The sequence below is a fragment of the Lepeophtheirus salmonis genome, chromosome 11, assembly GCF_016086655.4.
Source record: "Lepeophtheirus salmonis chromosome 11, UVic_Lsal_1.4, whole genome shotgun sequence".
Taxonomy (NCBI): Eukaryota; Metazoa; Arthropoda; class Copepoda; order Siphonostomatoida; family Caligidae; genus Lepeophtheirus; species Lepeophtheirus salmonis.
The window spans coordinates 18018126-18043581 of record NC_052141.2 but is presented as its reverse complement, the minus strand read 5'-3'; the positions used below and the strand labels follow the sequence as shown (position 1 = coordinate 18043581).

The 25456-nt window shown below is 31.8% G+C and overlaps 1 protein-coding gene across 1 annotated transcript in view; it reads right to left on the bottom strand.

The window, feature by feature from the left end:
* Window positions 1–574: 574 nt before the first annotated feature.
* Window positions 575–25456, bottom strand: part of LOC121126521 (uncharacterized) — a 30663-nt gene continuing 5781 nt past the window's right edge. Inside the window, exons 2-4 of the mRNA XM_040721845.2 lie at window positions 15385–16161; window positions 3196–3246; window positions 575–3135 (exon numbers count right to left, since the gene is read on the bottom strand). Of these exons, the coding sequence (XP_040577779.1) occupies window positions 2743–3135; window positions 3196–3246; window positions 15385–16161 (1221 nt within the window). The 3' untranslated portion in view covers window positions 575–2742. The remainder of the gene's footprint in view (window positions 3136–3195; window positions 3247–15384; window positions 16162–25456) is intronic.

Here is a 25456-nt window from a genome sequence, read left to right as displayed (position 1 = left end):
AGATGATTTGCAGACAAATCTACATAGAAAAAAAGGTTTACATGGTTGTCATATTTTTTTATTTTTTGACTATGTTGGATCCAATGTTTGCTCTCCCAGATCACCAAAGCTCAACCACATGGACTTACATGTTTGGGGTGCAGTTGAGCGACATACAAACAAATCCTTGTACAACACAAAATCCAAACTGATGTCCAAGATCCGGAAGGAATTCCGGAATCTTCCAAAAGAGACTGTCATCTAGATCTGCTCCTGTTTCTGAGGTCGATTGGAGGGCGTTATTGGTGTGAATAATTACATATTTTTTTATTCAGCTGTCCTTTGCTATTATTTTTTATTAAAATCGGATTATTAGTTTAGGGAAAAAAATTATTTCTTTTAAAAGTAAGTAGTGTTGGTCGTTAAATAGAGGTTGCAACCTGTATATTCAACCTATTTATCAAAGGATGGCTTAAGTAACAAGATTATAGGTCTACACATAATAGATCAATTACTCAATTTTTCCCTCATCATCCCTCAATTTCAAAATATAAAATGTATCCTTTGAAAATAAACACAAAACATGAGTCATATATTCAATATTGAAAAGATTTAAGTTTTTTATTCGTTACAAAATTATAATTCATATAGGTATTATAAGATACCAATACAATTGTATTTCAAAATATGTAAATTGTTGAACATTTAAAGTTATATTTTTATATTTTACAAATCCTTTATGATTAGTCTTTAAGTTATGGTTTAATAATAATAACAATAAAAATGATTAGACTATGAGTTTTATAGGCGGATAAGAAATTTAAGAGTTGACGCCTTTCATGAATTCTTGGCTCGAGTTGCGCAGAGGAGGACAATGGGCTTGTTCTTCCTTCCATTCATCTGATGAACGATTAAATAAATTTGCAATTCGTCTTGTTGGAGCAGGTCGAGAGGGCTCATTAGGAATACCATCCTCAACGATTCCATCATCAGTATAATCATCAGAGTAGCTCTCCACAGATTCTTCATACTCTAAATAGGGATCCCCCAATTCAAATGCATCTTGGAGTCTTTTATTACGAGCAGATCTCAAATTTCGTAGCTCTTCCAACTCTCTTTGACGTTTATCCACGTCATTTTCATATTTTTGAATGGTCGGAGAGCATTTCTGTTGATTCAATAGTCTAGGATTAGTCTCTTTAGAAGGTAAAGGCGGTGGGGGTGCCCTAGGTACTTCGTGATGGATGCCTTGATCTTTAGCAGAATGGGGTAATTTCTTTGAATCCGTATCATACCATCCAGCTAGAACTGGAAGGGGAGTTTTCCCCGTTTGTGTGGGGGATTTTAAACCTTCCAAATGAGCAATGGTAGAGGCTGAACTTGTTGTTGACAGAACATTGTGACTTGTGCTCATTGGCTTTGAATTTTGAATACCTGTTAACCAAGACTCTGACACAACCGGAACTGGTATGTTTTTATCTTTTCCCAAAATATCACAAGGCTTTTTTTCTTCAAAATGAACCTGAGATGAAGATGTTGTTGAGGTCATGACTTTTGATTCATATTTTGTACTTGTTGACTCTTGATGTAAAGGAAGGTCGGGTAATTCTGTAATAAAAAGATTTCTACTCTGTACTCTGTTACATTTTTCGACATGCTCCTTCGGAAGTGGAGGAGGAATCATCTCGACCTTGGGTTTTGGTTTTTCCTTTACCACATTCCGCGTCACGGAAATATTGATTAGCTTAAGGTTTGGTTCAGGAGTAGACTTGGATCTCCAGGGAGCATCTTCCTCCATGTAAAATGTTTCTTTTTCCTTAGTATAAATGTCGTTGTGCTTCCATTCTTGAGTACCGACCTTACTATCAGCAAATGTTTCAGCTATCATTCGCGAAGGGATGGGTGAGTTCCTACCACTCCCTTGCCTATTTGCTCCCCAATCTTTTATGGTATCTTGGACTTTATGAGTGTCAACAGTATCAAAGCGAGTCGGAGTAACGGGTCTATCTCTGACACAAGGCTTCCAATCTCGATGTTGGCTTAAAGAGCGAGCTCTTGAAACTGGGGACTCAACCCCAGTTTTTTGATGTAAAGCAGAGTGATTCCAATTGTCAATTGTATGTTTAACTGCTCCTAACGTTTGTCCAAGGGAAGATCCAGGACGAGATGGTGGATCATGTTCTTCAGATTGAGGAGTTCTAATCCAATCTTTCACAATGTGTCCTCGATGACGCCTAGGTTCATATTCGTCATTTCTGTCCATGGACTTGGATCTTTCATTAAAAAAATGTGCTTTGCTATTTACATGTCCAGTTTTTACGTCAATTGGTGTGACCGGCCTATGAACTTCTTTTTGATCTTGAGGATTAAAGCATCCTCCTTCTCTTGAACGATGACGTGAGCGATGACGTCGGGATTCGGTAGATTGATTATGATGACTTTGTCGGTAGGTTATATTTTGTTCCTCCATCTTATTTATATCTAATAATTGATGTCCATTTTGTTTCTCACTTCTTCGACGTGATCTCTCAGTTTCTTCTTCAATCTGTCTCATTTCCTCCTGGCACCTTCTCTCTTCCTCCAATCTCAGCTGTTCAATTTTTTTTTCATTTTCATCTTTTTCTTGTTGCTTCCGGATTCTTTCTTGCCTTTGCCCCATTTGCAGCGTATGTAGACGGTCCCGCTCCTCTTTATCTTTCTGGATTTTTTTTTCATACAATAATTGTTGCTCTTTTTGTCTTTCCTGTTCCATATGTTTTTGCTTCAACTGCTCTTCGTACTTTCGTTGCCTCTCGAACTCTTCTTGTTTTCGAATGTCCTCCTGTCGTCTCCTTTCATCAGCTCATTTTGTTTTTTCTCGTGTTGCTCAGAAAGTCTCTTTTTTCGTGTAATTTCATACTCTTTCTTGAGTCGAGCCTCTTCTTTCTCCATATGTGCTTGTAATCGATTCATCTCCTCAAGTTTTTGGACTTCTTCCTTTTTGCGAAGCATTTCCAGTTCTTTTTTCTTCATTTCCAACTCCCTCCGTCTAAGTTCGTCTCCTTGACGGCGAATTTCCGCTTCTTGACGGTGTTTTTCTTCCTCCATATGCCGAAGTTGCTCCTGTCTAAATCGAATGGCTTCAGATTCATTATTATGTACATCATGTTGAGTTGTCTAAAATAAGTAATTATAGGGGGTTATTATTACTTAGGTTAAATTAGTATAGTAGTATACCTGTGATGATTGAGTAGATGATTCGTGAGTTTCATAGTAGGATTGATGATTCTAATAAAAGAAAGCATACATTAGAATTTTTATTCAACATACTTAAATGAAATATATAGAGTGGGGACCCAATAATTTACACAACCAAACGATAGCTAAATTTAAAAAAAGTGTCGTTTTTATCTCATGTATCTAAATGTAAACATATCAGAGCAACAAGAAAAAAGGCCAAGCGTGTGTAATCTCCTCTAAAACGGATTCAGTGCCAAGACGGCTCCAGAGACCGTTGGCATCTCCATTTAGACTGTCTACAACATGAAGAAGTGCATTATAGCTTCTGGCTTGCCTCCATGTGACCCTCCTCCAGCCTTGACCTCAACTCACTGGACATTGCGAACTAGAGAATCTTAGAGAAGAATGTCTACCGCACCTCTCATCCAAATTTGGATTCACTCTGAGCTACCAACATGATAGTGCGGTGCACCATGGACACGGTCTTCATCGTCAAGAGTTGTCAATCTGTTCGCCGGCGTATCAAAACAGGTATTCCTTATGAAAGAGGACATATTTAATAAAATATATAGATAAATGTAGTATTTAAACATATCCCAAATTAGTTTTGAGTTGTTACTTCTTGATTCCATAAAAATTACATTTCGCGTAATGTAGGCATGCTACTGCATATTTTGTGTCCTCACTCTGTATAAAGTAACATCTGGCAATTTTTCTGCAGTAAATAAAACTTATTTTATAGATACACGGTAATTATTAGTAATTATAGTAATTCAGCAATCTTGGAGCCATAAGCAACCAAATAATCTGAGAACACAAACCTTTGATCCTATTGAAAAAAATATTTTATTTTTTGTTTTTATTTTTAACCCTATAATGCCGGAATTATTATGAGTTTTTGAATCCTTTATTTGAGCAATTTAGTTATTATTTGGCTCTAAATATTCATGGATTCAATTAAAAAGAAAAAGAAATTCAAATTTTGTACTTATGATCTTTGAGTGTTGAAAACGTATGTCTTAATAGAAAAAGTGATAAAACCATGTGTTTTTCGAAACATGACAGATTTAATTTTAGAGGTGTTATCTGGAAAAAAAAGCACATATTCCCCTTTGTGTGGTAGTGTTCATTGCCTAATGTTTGTATTTTTTATTATGATGTATGTACGTATATAGTAAACATGGAGATAATCATTCATTTTTTTTATAAACATCAGCAAAAATGGTGAGTCAGTAACTTTGAACCATTAAAAAAATCTCAATTTCTGACCAAAAACTCAAAAGTACTGTTTAAAAAATTCGAAAACTTTCGATTTTGCCGAATTTAAAAATAGTCTAGGATACTAATTTCAAAAAATCAAAAATTTATTATTAGGGATCAACTTGGAGAGATTATTAGTAGAGTTCAAAGACATTAAGTATGGGAACATTCTTTTTATTTTGGGGAGAGGTAAAATTTTTTGGTTATACTAACTAGGGAAGTGAAAATTGTCTAAATCTTTGTGATTGTATATCCAATAGAAATGTGCTTGTTGGCAACTTTAATTGACGACAAATTTGCTGACAGAGATCACTTGGGTCGTAAGCATTTTTGGTATGTAAAAAAAAAAGAACCCAAAAATTAACATGTTGACCCTAACAATTTGATGAATGTTTAAGAGGAGAGTAGTTGGAATGATTTTTCAATAGATCAGCTACACGCCACAGCCATGAGAGGAATACACACAAGTCCCATTCCGTATATATCATGGATATGTAGGCTAGAATTACTCCGTTTTTGATCATCAATTCTAATCTCCGCCTAACTACTTTATAACTCCGCACAAACCATCAATATTAATCTTTGTCATTCATGGGCTCACACACTCGTGGTTACACTTTATACTACGATGTTCTTCTCTCCTCTAGAATGAAATAATAATAATAATGGTAACAGATTGAGGAAAAAAAACAAAAAACATTGCTGAGGTATCCAACCACAACATCAATAAAATTTGGAAGCAAAATAATGTTTACGGATTTAGATTTCTACTCATCATAAAAGTTGTTAAAATAAAGAATGGAAATGAACGTGGTAGAAACAAAAGTCCCACTCCGTATCTAGTAATGACATTGACAAGAACTACTCCACTTTCGATCCTCAATTCTACTCTGTGAAAGGGGGTGTTATAATCAAATTCAATTTTAGCCCAACTTTTGGGATATTAATTAATTTTCTAAGCACTCTGGGGGAAAATCGGGCCATCTCCCCCCTTTACCTCCAAAATTACTTTTTCACACATGAATGTGTATTTTTTTAATCTTTTTTGAAAGAAATAAGAAGAAACTTGCAAATATTGTGATCATTACAGCCTTTTTATGCTTAAAACAATAGTTATATAACATTTTATGTTTATAAAGTATATTTTTATGGTCATATAAAAGGTCAAAGGTCACAAAAGAGGTCAATTTCTTCTAAATTTTTTCTTTTGTGTATGTATTGGGGGAGTCTAATTCGTAGGATGATGACCTGTTTTCTCCGATTAGCAACATCCACAATCAACTCAGAGTCTGAACACAACGGGGAGCACTATACAAACTAAAGTGCTCCTTGATCGTTAATACGTTTGAATTTTCATAATGTGGAGAAATAATAAATAATAACAATAGTGATGAAAATCAGCTGTAATTTTTAGCTAGTCCGGTTTTTTTTTCGGAGAACCTAAACCGAAGAGTGAATTTTCTTTTGTTAAGCTGTTGTCATTATTATTAAACTCCTTTAGAGCAGTGTTTTCCAAAGTGGGTGATTCCGCCAAAAATGAATAGGGTAACTAGTGAGTTGTAATAACTACGCTCACAAGCAATTTTTACCTATGAGCAAACGTCACATGAATTAAAAGTCAATGAGTAAGGATGTTAAAGTTATCTAAATCCTCGTGGGTATAAATTAAAAAGTAAAATTATATGTTGGGAACTTTGATAAACCACATATCTGCGGAAAGGGTCATTATCAAAACTTTGGTGCATCTAATACGTTTGAATTTTTAAAATAAATAGAACAAATCCATAAGAACACTTATATCTTGCAGATTACAAATTGATACTAATATGCTCAACAATTTTACATTCTTATCATCCTCTCTCCATTTCTATTCGCACAATTAATTAAAACCAGCAACAATTATAATTTTAATTGACTTTGGTTATTAACCCATTAAAGATGATAATTTTTGAGGTTGAAAAGAACTCGGCGTTAAAGTTTATCCATCTAATATTCAAATGAGAATTATATTTTGTTGAATTTAAAAAGACCCATGGGCCTCCAATAATGGTTGTTTAATTAATAAAACTATCAATAGTATCAGTTGTAATTAGAAATAAGAATAGGTATATAATTTAGAAAAAAACTTGTTATTGTTACATGGAAAATTAAACAAACATATTCAGAATATATTTACATCAACAAAATTTTACAAAAAAAAAAAAAAAGAATTTATAATATAGTTATTCTAATTTCAGACAATTATTGAAGCATTGTAGATTTAGCCCAATACTTTATCTGTGAAGATCCCATTTTTCATTTTTCTTGCAAATTGAAGATTTAGAACGTCTTAACTAAGAAATAGACCTAATAAAGCGGATACCATTGTTGCCAATTGTCAACTTTTGTTAGCTGTTCCTCTCAAAAATAGATGGGTCTTTGTCTCTCTGAGTCATGATTGATTAGCGTCTATTATATTATGTGACGAAGGAATTATAAATTATACATTTGTGCTAGTTTTCTTGGATTGCAAGTTTTGAACATCATCAGAAGTACTACTGCCCAGTTAAATATATGACACTGCCCTTTCCTTCATATGCAACAGTTATTACTGCATTCAAGAGATCAATTCCTCCAACGCCCTTTTATACATCGAAACTTAATTCAGGTTTACAAACTTCCTTTCTACTATGTATATTCATTCTACCATCTTGCTTTAGAGCAGACTTTCCAAGACTTTTTCATCCTGACGCCCCCTTGTCTTCAATATAAACTTCTACCCCCCTTAATCAAATATAAGAGTTTCTCAACTACCCATTGTCGTGGTCTCCAAAGTATGAGGTGTGCAGGCCAACTTATACAGGATACCGCTCAAGAAAGAAATACATTAAGCTGAGTTCAAAGCTCAAGATATGATATTAAGATTTTTGGCTACAAAAAAAAAAGAAGTATTTGACCTCTATCCAGTGTTATGAAATAAGGTGAAAATATATTTATTTGTTTTCCAGCATTATATTTGGTTATTATTTGGTAGAACGGGCCTTCAGTACAATTACCTGGGGTTATTTTTTCAATCAAATGAATAAGTTTAAAAACCCTGGGTGGGTATCTACTAATATTACTATCCCTAAAATAAATCCCATTATTTTCATTATTGTTGTCCTTGCTCGCTAATACGTTTGAGTTTTCAAAATCGAGAAAAAAAGAATTAATAAAATCACTAATATGTTACAGGTTGCCAGTATATACATTTTTTTTAATGTATGATGAAAAAGATTTCAACAATTATGACATCCCCTAACTAACGTCTACATTCTACAACATGACATCACACTTCCACTATTTATGCAAAAATAAATAGCAGCGAGAAATATTAATAAATATTTCAACATTTTCCCCTAGACAAAAAAACAACAACAACATATGAATGTATTATAATATGTGTGGCCCGTCAACACAAAAGCAAGATAAAAAGATTTTTCTCAAAATTGAATTTGGATTACAATTGTATTCTTCAACGAATTATTATTCTCCATTTCCATCAACAAATATACTTTTTAACCCTTTGACCCACTTCCCCTATTCTATATATATGTTTGTAGAGTAAGATTTATTTAAATAGCACCAATATAGATATCTAAGAATTAACATTTGATGATACTTGCAAAAAATATTGTGTTTTCTACATTATTTTATCATTTACAAAAATACAGTTTATACAAGCTTTTCACGTTGTATTAAAACTATATTTATTAAAAATATGGCTTTACTCGAGTCCTACACAGCAGTATAAAACCCCAATAATGTTGATTGCTTTATTTCCGGATTTGCCCCTGAAAAAAATAATACATAAAAAACCAAATTGAACATATGTAAACATATCTGAAGGAATATCTACATTTCTATCTTAAAATAAGCTTTTTCACTGCTTTTTTTAATGTGTCTGAGTCTAATTAGAGCTGGTTTTAGCCCTAAAACTGGAGATTTATTGTCATATTGGGCTCAAATTCAAGTTATATGCAAATATTTTAATGATTTTTTGTAAGTAACCCTCTCCGAACACTTTTCCTCTTTAGATAATTGCATATGGCCTCAGAAACACTATTTATGTCCTAAGCAGAACAGACTCATAACATTACAAAACTTTTTTTTCATTCATATTTAGGGAAAAAATGAGCTGTTAGATGTCAAAATGGGAGTACTAAATATGAAAACTTAAAAATTACCATCTTTCGAAAATATATCGCTCTAATGCTTAATTTGATTATATATCAAATCCTTAAATATATTAAAAATATCTTATTACATCATTATAGAACCATATTTCTATATTGTAGAAAATAAATTAACAATTATATTTACAATATAAAAATAAGGATATTAATATCTACAAATCTAATCCTTTTTAGAACATATTACTTTGATTATATTCAAATATCAGTCTTTATCATTGGCATCTAGTAGTATTCAATATAGGGTAATTCTTTTATTTATTTTGAAAGAATAATTAAGTTTCAAGATTTAGTAGAAAGTTGTCCATTCCTTTTTGTCAAACTATGAGCTCCCGCCTTTAATTATGAGGCAATTTATGACGTCAGTGAAAAAATCTATAGAGTATTTTTACTGAAGCCATACATTTTATCATAATTGAAGGAGACACCATTTTGAAGGCTTACAGTTGATATTTTTTTCTCAATAAAATGAACTAATTTCCAATCAATCTTGATGAAACTCCATCAAATGTCTTTAACAATAAAAAAAGATTGAATACTACTTGACATTAATAATAAACATTGATATTTGAATTAAATCAAGGTAATATATTCTAAACAATCTCTAAAAATGACTAGATTTGTATAGGTTTTTTAATATCAGAGACGTTAAAAATAGGATGATTAGAGAAAAATATCTTATTCTTTCTACTTTAATAGTTAATTTGTATCTACACTATGGAAAAAATATTGTATAAAGATGTAATAACATTTTTTAAATACATTTTAGGGTCAGGTATATAAGAAAACTAGGCAATAGAGGTATATATTTTTGATAGAGGGTAAAGGTTTAAGTTTTTTTACTTGTGGGTCCCTTTTTGACATCTAATAGTTCACTATTTTCATGAATATTAATGAAAAAAATGTGTTTATTGTTATATAACTTGGTTGTTGAAGCCTCCGAAATGAATAAGTTTAACGATCCTGACATGGCGCAAAAACATTATATTCATGAAATAATCAAGCATGCCACTTAGCGTGTTTCGTTCTTTTTTTCTTCTTGAAGGAATTGAGTAAAAATGACCTTCACATTTTTTTTTTCAATTTTTCCACTAATTCTTCCTTTTCTATTCCCCTCATGTAGGAATATAAATTATGCACAGTCTCTAGAATTCTGCAGGTCAATTGAAGGGAAGGAACATATTTATTTGAAATAATCTGCAAATAAACCCCTTTGTTTTAACACTCAATCGCTCAAAAAATGGTTAGTATTTTTATTTTTTTCCCGTAAGAATATTGCTCATGTTTTGAAATTGGTATGGAATTTATAGAGATAATTTGGGGTCTAGTTGGATTACATTCATCTTTGATGATATTTTTCGATGGAAACTCCACCTGTAATTACTTATTTTCATTAGGCTCTCTTTTTGGAGGTAAAACTATTTATTTAAAACATTTATTGCTACACATCATATTAAACCATACAATCAGTTCGGGGACATATAAAAATAACTTTAACTTGTGGTGCCTTCGCTTGCCAGTTAGGTCTTCTACGGTAGTTCGTCCTGAACATGTTCAAGGATAATTGTGTATTATTAAGCCAGCACCCGACATCATAATTCATTAATAAACTGGAGAGACTGGAGACGGAATGTCCTTGAAAAGGTCGAAATACAACTATGTATATGATGCAATCATTTGATACTTGAAGGAGCCAGATTCGGACTACAGTCAATTAGAAGAAGGATAATTTCGGCCCAAAGTTGATTGTTGAATAACCCCACTTGATTCTTGCAAAAAAAGCAAAATACTTTTACGCCAAATTGCGAAATCTTAATTTGTAGATATCATATAGCAGAATGTATCAATAAATTACAATCAATATAAAATAACACTAATTACTTTAAATAATCCTTATAAAAATCTATTTTCTTTGAATAAAAATTGCTCAATTTTGATTCAATTTAGGTGCTCATTTTGTAAAATTTTAGCGTTCTTTTTTCTTCATTTTGACAAAAAAATCCTAAGCTTAGTTCTCGTAGGAGTATTCTCAGAACAAATCTGCAGACATTTGCTCAATCACTCTACTTTAAAGAAGACAAATAAATACTTCATGCCTCAAATAATTTAGTCCTTGAGAGTATGATTTTTATCATTTTTATTTTGGCAATTTAAGGAATTAAGATTTACGTTACTTCTTTTGCAAAACGAAAGAAAAACAAACAGTAATTTATTACTAATATGTACAAATATTATGTGTGTTTTTCCTAATCCCAAAATTATTTTTACAGATTACATAAATAATTATTTTTGATTAAAGTATTTATAACATTAAAGATTACTCAAGAAGGAAAGCTACTTTTCTAAACAATCAAATATAAGAATATATGAGGTGTGTCAATATTAAAACAATATTAAACAAAATAAAGAAATTGAAAAAATCCCAATTTATTTTTCTAACTTAATATATATTAATAAAACCAATTTTTCTTTATGTCTGAAACTATAAATGTGAGTTGCCATGATGGATCATTTTTGATCAAAAGTTAAAGATATAGTCATATTAATGAAACCTTTTGCGTTTTGCATCCAGTATCAAGAGTGTTTATCTACGGTTAGCACAATACATACTAAAGTACTCCTTGGATCATCACTGATGAGTAGAGTTGAGTAATTTTTAGTGAAAAAAGAGGGCGAGGAGCAGGCAAGAGCAAGACATTTGAATCACCTGAATTAAAACCTTTGTTAATATCAGCTGCCTGTTATTTGATTTTGGAAGAGAAAGTTAATTACTGCTATAAACCTTCTACATTTAAAATAAAATTAGTGAAGGGAAAATATTGTACTTATAGTTAAATTCATATGTATTAGGGATTTTTAGAACAATTTACACCAAAGATGGGTAAGAATTCTTCTTTCAGATGGAGGTGCTAACATCACAACCACCTATTAAAAGTGAACAAAAGAGAAGAAAGGTGTTTACAATACAACCATTTTTCCTTTTCTAGTTTTTAAAGGTAGTTTTTTCATTACAAACTAATGAACTCTACAGTTGATGAGTCTTCACGTGATGTTAGTTGTTATTATTATTCTTTCATTCTTGAGGAGAGAACATTTATGCATTAAGTAACTACGTGTTTGTGATTATGAATAACGGTGAGTAATTTCTTCCTTATTTTTTTAGGAAAAGTTTTTCTGTTCGGTGAGCCTAATAACTCTGGGTAATGCCGTGTACTACCGCTAGTATATAGAACTAGTCCAATGTTTCATAGTCAATCAGAGAAAAATATACAAAATAAATCAATTTATGCTTCTTTTATTGTATCGATCAATTTTTCCTACTTTATGTGCTGCAATTAGTGACACACCTAAAGGATAATAAGAATAATTTGTTGATGGAAACTGACTACAACAATTCCTCGAAGAAAACAAAAGTAATCCTCACTCAATTTAGAGAATAATCATTATAGTTTACTCCTGTACTGAGATTGTTAATATTATACCTATTAAATAAAGGAAGAATACATTTTTGAATACCTATAATTTATAACCATATTCAAATATTGCCATCACTCTCTTTGCTTAAATACTAATTTTTTAAAGAGTCGTATTTTTCTTGTCATAGAACATGTGTTGTGGATCTAATGGGTGTATTTTTGCGTTCAACGAAATTGGATGAAAATTTGGGTTGTTTCATGGTAACAACATCCATGTCTTAGCCTAAGCAGCATTAATTTGTAAAATAAGTTAGAAAAAAAAGTCAGGTACACCCATTTGACCTATCCCATTGGGTCAAATAACTTAATAGGTTCTTTTATCGTCCCTAATCAGTCCAACAAAAAATTATTTGTACAAATCTTGCCATTTAACTTTCTTTACTTTTTAATTGGATCAAATTCGAGTATCCGCGTTTTTCTTTAGAAACAAGTAGTATTCAAAAATAGAAGAACAGAAGCAGAAAAATCCACACAGTATACTTTGGTGAAAGCAACGTTTGGGTAACGTCGTCTTGGATGTCAAAATGAGATAAATAAACATACATTTTCTATCTATTAAAAGGATACATGGTAACCCTGACAAGTTGAACAACATAATACACAGTATACTTTGGTGATAGCGGGGTAACGTCATCTTGGATGTCAAAAAGAGATACATAAGCATACATTTTACTATCTATTTCAAGTCTACATGGTAACCCTGACAATTTGAAGAATATTTTTTTGGAGGAGAGAAAGAATAATGCTCGTGACGTTTTATTAGATCAGCTACTATAAGATGTTACAAGAGAGAAGGAGAAAAGGATTCTGGAATTCCGATGTCGATCCCCAATTCTACTCTGAGGAGTCCAACAAGGACTTACAACCATAACTCCACAACAAATTATCTGGGTCTTTTATGAGTACACAAGAACGTTCAAACAGTTGCTGACTTTAATTGAATATCTTTAGAGAAGGATGTTCACTACTCAGGAATTAAATAATAAAGAATACTGCTAAGGAAAATAAAATTCCTTTTTCAGACTACCAATTACAAATTAACGGAACAGCGTTAAAAATACACTGGATTTAAATTATTGATTATGTATGTATATGAGCCTAAAATGTATTAAAAATATGTTAGTATTGAATCTTATTTCCTTTTTGTAGATAAAAATTAACTATTACATTGGAAATAATTAGATATTTTCTCTAGTTAATATATTAATCTTCTCATCCCTAACAGATTTTAAGTACCTAATTCTAATATTAGTGTTTATCATTGCCATCAATTAGTATTTCATGAAGATATTAAGTCTTTTTTATTCTTAAAGCTATGGAGTTTCATCAAAATTTATTAGAGTTTTGTACATTTTATGTAGTAAACATATCAACTTTGAGCCAATAAGATGGCATTTCTTTCAATTATGATGTAATTTATGACGTAAGTTAAAACGCTCTATTCAGTTAAGCAAAGCCAAACTGTGATTAGTAATCAAATTTAACTATAGATACCTAGTTTAGGTTTTTTTTTATCAAATACAAGTATTGTTTTTCTTTCGTTAGGAATCAAAAAATATATAAATTATATTTTTATTTGTCAATATATATCATTCAAAATAGTGATAATAGATGGGTAATATAATATGTAAGGCCATGAATATTTGTTTACTGTCTTGGCGTTTCTGCATACCTTTTTATAATTTATTTTATATACATATTGTACATATATATCTGTGTATTTGATAATTTATGGGTCGGAATAGTCTTTGAGTTAGCGTTTTATTTCATTTATTCTTTTGTTCTCAGGAAAATATTTTCATTTGAATCTCAAGGTCTACCTATAATAATATTACTCCTTATGTATGTATTTATATGAAGTTAAGCCTATCGTTACTTATAATCATCATTATGCAAGACAATAATTGGGACAAGGAAAGTTAAGTGCTATAGTTTCAGGTAGTGTTGTGTCGGTTCTTAGGACTGAAGACTGTCTAGTTCAATTTCGGTCTAGTCCTGCATATCAGTCCTAAAACTTATAAAGTTTGGTCCTTCACTCAACTTTAATTCTTCTATTCTTAATCAGTTTTAGTACTGACAGTACAGGGACCGATGGTCTTAAGGACCGTTCACAAGGATGGATAGGACTAGACCTAAGACTGGAATGGACAGACAAAACACCGTTGTATGTAGAGATAGGACGTATCGTAGAACCGGATCCTATGTACACGAGTACGTAAAGAGTAAACTTGTATAATCAGAAAAATTCGAAACTCAAATGGGCTTTGGGTACTCGAACTTTTACGGATCTTAAAAAAGATTCCAGTAATTTATCTGATCTGAAAAAAGATTCGAGTGATTTATCTGATCTGAAAAAAGATTCGAGTGATTTATCTGATCTTAAAATGCTTAATTCTAGTTTAAAAAATATATTATCTATATGCATCCTGACCTTTATTTTATCACACAACCTTACTTCCGAAATGAAACAGAGAAAAGGCCCATAATCAACTAATATATAGCCATTTCTTCCCAACTATTAAATTATTTTTCAATATTATTTGTTAACAGCTGAAAAAAATGTAATTATAATCAACGTTTAGAATATTGATTTTGAGGAAAGAAGCAGAAACATTAGGCGCAGACAACAAAATATATTGTGTATTTTTGTGTTAACAAAGGAACGCAGTGTCATTGTTTATTCCACTCGGCATTACCTCAGTAGCACAAAAGTTAACAATGTATTCGGTTATGAGCTGTAGATGTTTCTTCTTCTTTTCCTCTAATCAGTTTTCTTAATATTGATTGTCTGGATTCGAAGTAGTTTTTAGTCAGCTGTGAACAATCTCAGTCATTATTGGTTAGAAAAAACTACCAACTGCTTACTTTTTTATGTTTCTTTATGAAAGAGAGGTTGCAGGATAAAAAAAATAAATTGCGAATATGTTCTAACACTAATAACATTTGGTTGTTATTTGTTTCGACACCAGGTATCAGTAAAACCTAACCTTAATATGGATCCTATTTTATACAGGTCCGATCTTCTGGTGAATTGTTCATAAAATTCGAGATAAGTATCTGTCTAATTTTGGATGTGGATCTCGATCCGAAAGTTCTGGTACCCAAAATTTACTCAAATATTTATGTTTAAAGATATGAACCAACCTGGATCCAAGAAAATGAAGATCTTTCATAATATTTATTAATGTATGTTCATCTAGGCTAACTAACTAAATGTAACATATAAGCGTTTTACTTACCTGTTCGTTTTGAATCAAACAATCATGTGACTTTCGAATCCATTCCGTCACTTTTGCATCCTTTAATGACCCACTGATTTGGGACCCTTCCTGCTGATGAAGTAAATGAGGTACCTCTTTTTTCTTTGAGAAAGAACCAGATCGAGGAGGTGGAGTCATTTCCTCACCAGTCAAACGACGTCTCCGAAGATGTCGCTCTATAGGTGGCGGATGAGGAGCTGGACTCTCACAACGAATACGATTCTCCCATGCAGAAGTATTCAATCTCCCAACAGAGTTCCAACGATGCCGATTCTTCATTTGCTCTTCCTCTCCACTACGTGATTCTGGACGACTGATCCAAATCTCATCATTTCTTCGTAAGGAAGGGGATCGTCGTCTTAGAGGGGGTGGAAGGGCCTCATTACTTCCAGCTATATGAGCTCTTTCAAAAGATCGTGCTCGATTTGTAATAAAGTTGGATTTTGTTCGTGATCTTGATCGGTCATTGGCGTGTTTGACATCAAAGGCACGCTTTTGTAGTTCCATTTCTGCATCACTCACAAGGTGATGGCTCGTCTCTGCGACTTGGTGTATCCATCCAAAGGGTTTTTCTTCCATTTCAAAGCCTTTCTTTGATTTCTCTTTTGTAATAAAGTCATTGGAATGAAGGACTTTGTGATGAGTCTCGTGTCCTTCTACAGTTGATGTATGTGATTGAAGATGTTGCAGTCCTTCAGACTCTGAGGGCCAAGTTACTTTTTTCCATTCCAAGTCCTGAGTCCCTTTATTTGAGTTCTGCAATTAAATATCAATTAATTCGTGTAGTTAAATATACGAAAATGTCATGTTATCAATCATGTAAATATACATATATTTATTAATGTTATGTACCCTGCCGGACTAGGTCATTATTAGTATGCTCATTAGAGATGCAGTAGGTAATGTACGTCATTTCAAAATGTAATTATGCTCTGTCATTTTGGATTATATCATTCCTGCTTTCCCGTTATTAATAAATACATTATTTCATTAATAGTATCTTATATTTTTACATCTCTTTTCCCCCAAATAAAGAGCTCACATAATGGGGGAATATATAATAAAAAAACAAGTTATTTGAACTTTATTTTCACAAATTTCAAAATAAATTATTATAAAGAGTTGAAAAGGTGAAATGAGCTCATACTTTTAAGAGTAGGTTAATAATGAATCTCGCACATCTCTTCGAAATTGCCATTAATTATATGTACCTAGTAACTTACCGGGTGCGCGTTTGAAATCTGAACACTCATAAAAGAGTAAAATAGGACACACACGTGAAAGGAAATGATAATTCCTCCCATCAGCTGACAAACTGTCTGTATTGACAGTCCCCTCCAAAAAAGTAACATAATCAATCGAAAAATTGCCTCACAACAAAAGGTGAAAATAATATACTTTGCATCTCTACTTTGAGTGGAACACACATCAGCAGAGATCCAAAACTTCACTAAGGCAAGCAAGCAGACTATTTACAACGTCAAGAAGGCCATTAATGAGGGTATTGGTACGATCTGTAATTTGATGGTGCAGTTAATTTTCCAACTTTTTTCGAATTTCCATACCAGATAGTTCGAAAAAGTTGTGATATAATAAAAAATAACCTGTACAAAAGTTCATTACCCTATAATGAACATCTCGTTCAAAGTTTGAAAGGAGACAAAAGTTCTTGTTTTCGTCAATAAAGATTAAAATACAGCATTAAACATTATTTTGTATTTATTAATTGTGATAGACTCTGTTCTAGCTTATAAAAAGTATTCATACAGTTTTATTCTAAAGCTGCCCTATGAAGCAAAAAGAGAGAATAACATAAGAAAACCTATCTAAAAATGTAAGAAAATGATGGACGTCTAACTTTCTTCCATTTTTTTTGCTCAATAAAACAATTTTAGAGAAAAAAACTAAGGAAATTTTTTTATAGGTTAATAAAATATCCATCAAAATTATTTTATACAAAATAGCAAAAATGTCTTCTTATTTACTAAATCAAGACTTCTTTTTTTTTTTGGATATAGATGACCGACCTAAAGATGACCTCATAGGTCAATGTAAGTTTGCAAGGGTAATTTTTTTGATATCACAAATTTCCTACACTAGCTATAATCGAAATTCGAAAAAAAAAGAAAAACAAACCGCACTACTAACCAGTCCTTTTTGGAGACCAACATTCAATTCTGGCCGTAAAAAAATGGCCACCATATTTGTCAGATGCCAACATAATCGATGTTTTTTAGCATGTCCAGACCAGGGCCTGCCGGACAAAGGCCCACGAATCTTGAAGCACTCAAGGCTCCCGTTGCTCATCAACTTTATTACATCCTATCAAAGCCTTCAGCGGCGCATCAAGAACATTACTAGGGTTGATGGAGACTACATTGAAGATTAAAAATGGCAATATATGTGGCAGCATCTGACCAAAGTTAAGTTAATGTAGCTCCCCTTGTTTCAGAAATTAAACTTGTTACAGTTCAAGATTCAAAATGTCTATTTTTCCATTAAGCACCAAGTAGGAGTACAGTCAGTCAGGCTTCACATAAGAAACAAGCTTTTACTCCCCCCCACTCCTCTCTCAATCTAAATACAAAAACGACAAAACAAGACAGAAAAAAAATCTTTGTTTAAGTTAACCCGTAATATGTTTATTGTTCTGGGGGGAACTGTCATTCTTTTGTTAAAATATGTCTCACAATTACGGATCTCGTTAAGGAGCAATAATCAAATACTACAATTTCAAAATAAACAGCAAATATCATATTCATTTATTTGATCCATGACTTGATTTCCTACAACCAACAGAGTTGGAAGACATTGCTAAATGTTGCTGCTTTCCAAAGAGAACATCAAACAAAATTAAAATTTAATAGGTCTATGTAGAGGCGGATATTCCGTTGATCTGCTATGTGCATAGTTTTTGAGCAGTCGTCTGTAAATAGGTATCCATCGAATTTTTAAATGGATAAATGCTGAAGAAAAGTTGGGAAATGGATTTCAGAATATAAATCTTACATATAAAAATCCTTTGGATATTTAAAAAAACATTTTTAATCAAGAATTCTTTAATATATATTAGGGCGCTAATAAACTTTTTTTTTTTTTACTATGTTATCATAAACAATCTTTTCAAACTAAATACAGTCAAATCCGGATATAAATAAAATACGCAAAATACTATAGTCAACGTTCTCTCAGATAACAATTGTTTACTACCCTTAGAATAAACATGGAAAAGTACGAATTTATCTAAACACGAAACAGTTTAAATAAAATAAGTTCTAGATGCCCAACTTTTCTAGTTGGGCATCTAAAGATAGCTTTTTTTATTTTCCACAGCTGTTAGCATTATTAATTAATTCTTGTAAATAGAATCTAGTACATGGCCACATAAAAGTCAGGGAGTAACAAAACGGGTTTGCTCAGGGGTTATAAGAGTAAGTCTTTGTCGGCCTTTGAGTAGAATTGAGGATCGGCATCCGGGTAATTCCAGCATATATCATTTTTAGATACGGAGTAAGATTTATTTCCTTGCAAATTCTAAACGTCTTCTCTTCAGCATTCCACTAATCCTCAACAATTTTGATGCTCTCTTACATACATCATCCCCAAGAAAACGTGCCTTTTTTATGGGGCTCTAACAAGTACGTTCGAAATTACCCATCGCCCATCAATTTCGGTCATTTTCGGTTTTTTTATTTTGACATACTGTCAGGAAATATTTTATGCATCACTGAGCCCATGGAGTAATCGATGCAACAACCTATTACTCATAATTTTATAAATTGCAATTTCAAGGTACAAAAATACAAAATCTTGCAAATAACTTTATCTTAAAGGAGTTGTTGAGTAATACAAATGACTCACTTTGTCTTAAGCTGTCTTTGACATTTAAAAATTATTTTGCGCAATACTTATGCAGATAGGTAATATTGATAATTTTTAGGAACAAATTGTTTTGGGTCTTGTTTCTGATGGGGAAATGACGTTTACTGTTTAATCAGGTTTTTAATATAATTGAATCTCGTAGGAAAGGAATTTCACTATTCAGAAGAATAATGACAAAGGATAAGAAAAATAACCAATTAAAAAAAACGCCACCTAAAAAATACACACGGTTTAAACTACTAAATATAATCACCCTGAGGTTTCAGGGAGTCCACAGCCCTGATCTCAACTGTGGAGGCCATGATCAGGTAATCAATATCAACTCGGAAGATTTTTAATAAGAATGGAGCAGCTTTTTAATTTCCAAATAAATAAGTGTTTAATATGTGCTTTGATTTTACTACCTATTACCCAAGGCCTACGTACTTTTACATGTGAACTCCATCTTTTTAGTATCTGGGTTATAATGTTTATATACCTTTACTAGTATATTTAAGATGTAGAAAGTAGGATTTAAAAAAAAAGAGGAATTGAAATATGATTTAGCTGTCTGTATTTGAACAATTTATATCAAAATAACTTTGAAACATTAGATTGATGAATTACGATGATGAAAGCTAAAAGTGCTTTCGTAAATGGGTACATGTTTCATGCACAAGATTGCAAATGTCGTTTTATTTTCGTATTTTAATCATGGTGCTAATTGAAGACTTGCATTAGTATGCTCATTATATTTACAGACAGTATTTCTTGCTTAAATTGATCCACTCAATTTCCTTATCAAGATTTTAAACTCTCATTCTTACTTTAAAATCATAAAACAAATAAAAATTATTTTAGGACTTCATAGAAGAGTTATCCATCTTTTTATGTGGAGCAAGCTAGGGCCTTAGAGTGTTTTTTTGATATTCTATCCAAGGGTAATTCAATGATTGATATTTCCCATAAGAAGTGCTAGTATTGAAACTATATGGACTGTAAGATGTACAAGAATAGCCAATAGTACGCCCTCTATCCAACCAAATCTAGACAGGATCTCAAACACTGAGAAGATATCGAATTTCTGTCGGAAAACTTGACATTACTCCGTGGCCTCATTTTTTTGTGATATTAACTTTATTTTAAGCCTGGATTAGTCACAATTCATACTGTTTTCCGTCATAACTATCGTTTCAAATCCAATTTGTTTATTTCCATTTATGTTCAAATCCACATTCTTTTTCTTTTTTTTCTCAATAATTTTCATTTTATATATTCGGTACATCATCACTTATATGTAAGGTTGTAAATCGTAAGCATTATTATATGTATAAAAAAATGGAACTCTGACAATTTGTAGAATGTTTGAGAGCAGTTTAGTTGTCATGAGATTCATTAACTTTGATGCAAGCAACTGTGAGAGAAAGGAAATAATCACAAGTTCAACTCTGCATCAAGCAAGGATTCTGCCACATTTCTATCCAGACATATGTATCCGGACATTTGTATTCACATTAAATAAGTGAGACATTTGCATCCATTACATTTCTACCCACAATAAATAAGTGGCACTTTTGTATCCACATTTTTATTAATTATATTTTGTCAAACTGTATATTTTTATTGGTCTGTAATACCCCACATAAGGGATGAAGATGGGCTGGCATGACAAAAGTGGAGGGATGAAATATCTAGCGTCCAAATAAATGACAAATGGATTGAGGGGTCATCAAGAAGAGCAAGGATAAGGGACAAGAAAAGAAAAATGGCAAATATATGTGCAAAATACAATGACATTACGGACAAAAAAGAATATCTATCACTTTTGGCTGATTAAATGTAAAATACAAAATTAAATAAAACATCAATATGTGGTGTGAAATCATTTGTACTAACTTTAATTATATAAGGTCTGAATGTGTTCATATACAATTTTCATACATATACATATAATAAACTGTGAGCTAACTGAGGTAAGATATATGAGAATTGGTACAAATGTCCGAATACTAATGTCGCGGATATATATGTCTGGATACAAATGTGGTAGAATAATAATAATGACTGCAATTGAAGAAAAAAAATTTGTTCTTCAGTTTACCAACCCCCAAAAAAACAGGCCAGCTAAATAATAAACACAATTTAATTCACTAGCTATGTTAGCCATTAACTTTACATTATGGATATTCCCTACTCAGCAAAAATAGCTCCGTTATAGATCCTCAATTATACTCGGAGTCCAACTGGGACTTAGAATAATAACAAGTGAAGAAAATCGTATGTCATGTTATAACAAAAAGAAACCAAAAATCAACATGGTATAACCCTGAGAATTTAAAGAATGCATTTGAAAAAAGCAGCTTAGCTGTTATGATATTTTGTTGCATTAGCTACAATCAGCTGTTACAAGGGAGGAAATAAACAATGACATTGGGAAGAATTAGTTGGATATAGATTGTCGATCCTCAATTATACTCTGAGTTTAAATGGGATGCCAGGGGCATCCACAGAGTGTGGGAACTTTCGCCTTGCATAAGTTTCGCCGGGATACATATATTATAGGATAAATGTATCTTCCACACATAATTTAAGGTATTCCTTTACTACAACTTGAAGTCCTTTGTAATAAATTATAAATTATGTGATTTTAGTAATTAATATGAAACAAAAGTTGTTTCTTATTATAATGAATTGGAATCATTTAGTATGTTCTATTTTAAAATATATTAAAATGGAATTAAATGCACTCATTTTACACTACTGAATGCAAAAATGCATTACAAATGACTTCAATTGGGGGGAAACTAATTTTAAATCTTATATTATATGTGGAAGATACATTTATATATGAGGGCAAAATGTTTATCCATTTGTTACATCCCTGAAGGGATACCACAGAGGATGTAGTTGAAATTAAATATCCAAAATGGTATCTTTGAAGACCAGGACCAAGGTTGTTGGCATGATAGACTGTGAAATCACAGTTAAATTTTATTAATTTGAATACTTCCCAGGGCGAAACTACCCGGGGCGAAACATCATAGAGCCACCTCTATTCAGATAATAATGGTACAAGATATTATTGAAGTAGAAGAAGAAGGATCCCAATTCTTTTGAGTTAAACGAGCAATTAGCACTTTGGAGGATCTCGAAAGTTAAATGGAAGGTCTCATTATGATAAGAATATTCTGAGTTTGTCCCTGATGGATTATCAAGGCTAGGATTCGGTGACGATCTGTGGACTAAAGTATGAGTCTAGAGAAGTTCACATCTCATTATTCGAAGTTATTTTCTTATTATTAAAAGGTTGCGATAATTAAATTTCAACTTTCCACTTACTCTGTCTCTAATTTTGTAAGCCATACCATAGCTATAGAGCATTCTCACTGACGTCATAGATCGTATTGTATTTTAAGGAGACGCCAATTTTGGCGATAGTTTTACTACATAGAATGGACAGATTTCTAATGGATCTTCCTTAAACTCCATCAAATGGTTTATGAATCTAAATAAATACTTAACACTTGCATTAAATGGCACTTGATGCCAATGATCATCACTGATATTTGCATATAGTCAAAGTAATATGTACTGAAACCCCCTCAAAATGGCTAGATTTCTACAATTTTTTTTTAGATCAATTACGGACAGGAAAAGTAGGATAGTTAGGGGGAAACATATTATTATTTCCATTTTAGTTGTTAAAACGGATAAACGGAAAATTATAAAACACCATGGATTACTCGGGGAGTTGTCTTCCATATTATTAAAGCAAAATTTGTATGTTCTTCAACCCCAAACAACTCCGAGCTATACCAGGTACTACCCATACTTTATTGTAAAACAAGGCAATTGAGCAATAAAATTTGTATGGACAGTAATGTCCTTTTATTTGTTAATCCCATTTTGACATGATCCAATAGTTCACTATTTTCCGTAACATTAATCTAAAAAGGATTTTCATAGGTATAAAACTTGGTTGTTTTGCCCCCTAAAATGGACGACATCAAATTTGTGACGTCACGTGAAAACGCTCTATTTATTCTTCGATTGTTTGACAAGATTTGATTTGTTTTTAATTACAAAAATTCTCTTCCAACTCCACTCATAAGTCATGGACTAGATGTTATTTATAAAGATTTATGAGATAATTTATATTTTTTTAAACTTCCCCTCTCATCGAATGAAAATGTTAAGAAACAACTTTCCTATGTATAAATTCATTAAATATCAAAGTGAATTACATCAACTTTATATTTATAGGCTTTACCTATAAAAACAAGAAAAACTCATTGAAAATATAATGAGATGTTTATATTAATTTGTGTAGTAAGATATACGTAATATATAGCGATGATTATAAATAAGTACGTATTTATGGGTTATATAAGAGTCTGAGAAAGGGGTGGGGAACAACTGCCGAATATTTTTTCGATAAAAGAAAAAGTATATAAGTCAAGTGAATATTGCCATGTAAGCTAACCAGCATTATTCATTAACATTGGACAAATTGACAAATCTCAATTATTTAACATCACAAGTACCATGTGTTGTTAGTATGATATCTGTTGATTTCATAATATTTAGGAATTTTTAGACTTTCTTAGGAATTCTAAAAGGAAAAACATTTTAAATTCTTGTTTTTAGCAATGTTAAAAAGAAAAAAATAAACATTTGTTATTAGGTGTTATGAAGAATAAGAAGGAAGCGATTGTTAGGGCTGTAAATTGTAATCATTTTTGTTATGTTTAAAAAAAAAAGATCAAAAATTAACATGGCCACCCTAATAATACTTAGACGATTTTTTTTGTAGGAGAGTAGCTTAGCTGTCATCGCGTTTTATTTCATTAGCTTTGAGACTTAGGAATCAGGATAGGTATCATGCCGTTCTCTGTAATATGATTTGGCAGTATACTGAAAAAAGGCGAAACAGAAAATCAACATGGTCAGCCTGATATTTTAAAGAATGTTTGGAAAGAGAGTACGCTTAGCTGTCATGACGTTTTAACCTATTAGCTGCAAGCATCAATGACATGAAAGAAAGAAATTCAAATCCCAACCCCTATTTAGCAATGACATCATGGGCGTCCACAGGAGGTGGGCTGGAGGGACTGTTGCCTTTACCTCAAATTAAGGAATTTTTGCTGTTTACTAGAAAATTTAATATTTAAAAAAAAAATATATATTTGAAATTTAAGTTTTTTAACTTTTTGTGAACAGCTGAGGATTTTTCAATTGTTTTCCGAAAAATTAAATTTTTTTAAGAATAAAAATATATAATTATAACAGCATTAGAAAATATAAAGAACACTGTTCAAGTTGCCAACAACAAAAAAACTAACACGTTAAAAAATGCTCAGGATTTACAACCCTCGTGGTTGTAAGGATTTTGAGAACTCCATTTAATAGATCAAAATAACTTTCAATTTATAATCTGGCTCCCTCGCACATTCTTTCATGTTATCATACATATGATTGCATCATATACATAGTTTTACCTCCAAAAGGAAAGCCTAATGAAGGAATGTTTTTGGAGGAAAATTTCCCTTGAAATATATCATCGAAGAATAAATAAAACCTGTTAAGTAATCTAATTAGAATCAGAGTTTTCTTTATTTATTTCATACTAGTCTGAAAAATGAGACCTTTTCACACAAAACAAGGCAAAAAAAACGCATTTTTTCCCCCAAAAAGGTGCAAGTTAGCAATGTTTAACGCTGAAAAATCCTCAGTATTAATTAATCTATCAAGAAATACGTTTTACATGCCTATAATGTAATAATTCAAGTTTTGTTTGACCTACGTTCTCATTATCACTGATGAAAAAGTGTTTATACATACTCTAACTTGAGCGTAGAAAAATGTTTTTAGTAGACTTAAAATATGTTTAAGGCTAATAAATTTGTCAAAGAGTAGGATATTTAAATTACTTTTTTAATGTTATTGTTTGTCTAATTGATGTTCGTAGGGGGATGATTCTGAAGAAGAAAGATGTTTGTCACCCTAATTAACCGTAGAAGTCAACCTATTTAATGACAATGACGTATGTACAGGATGGGAATTTGAAATTAGGAGCATTTTTGGACCTAAACCTCTTGGCAATCCACGGATCAATGTGTATGAAAGTATGCTGCTCATCAGATTCAACTAACAAAACTATATAAGAAAAAATACAAAATTCTCTAGATGT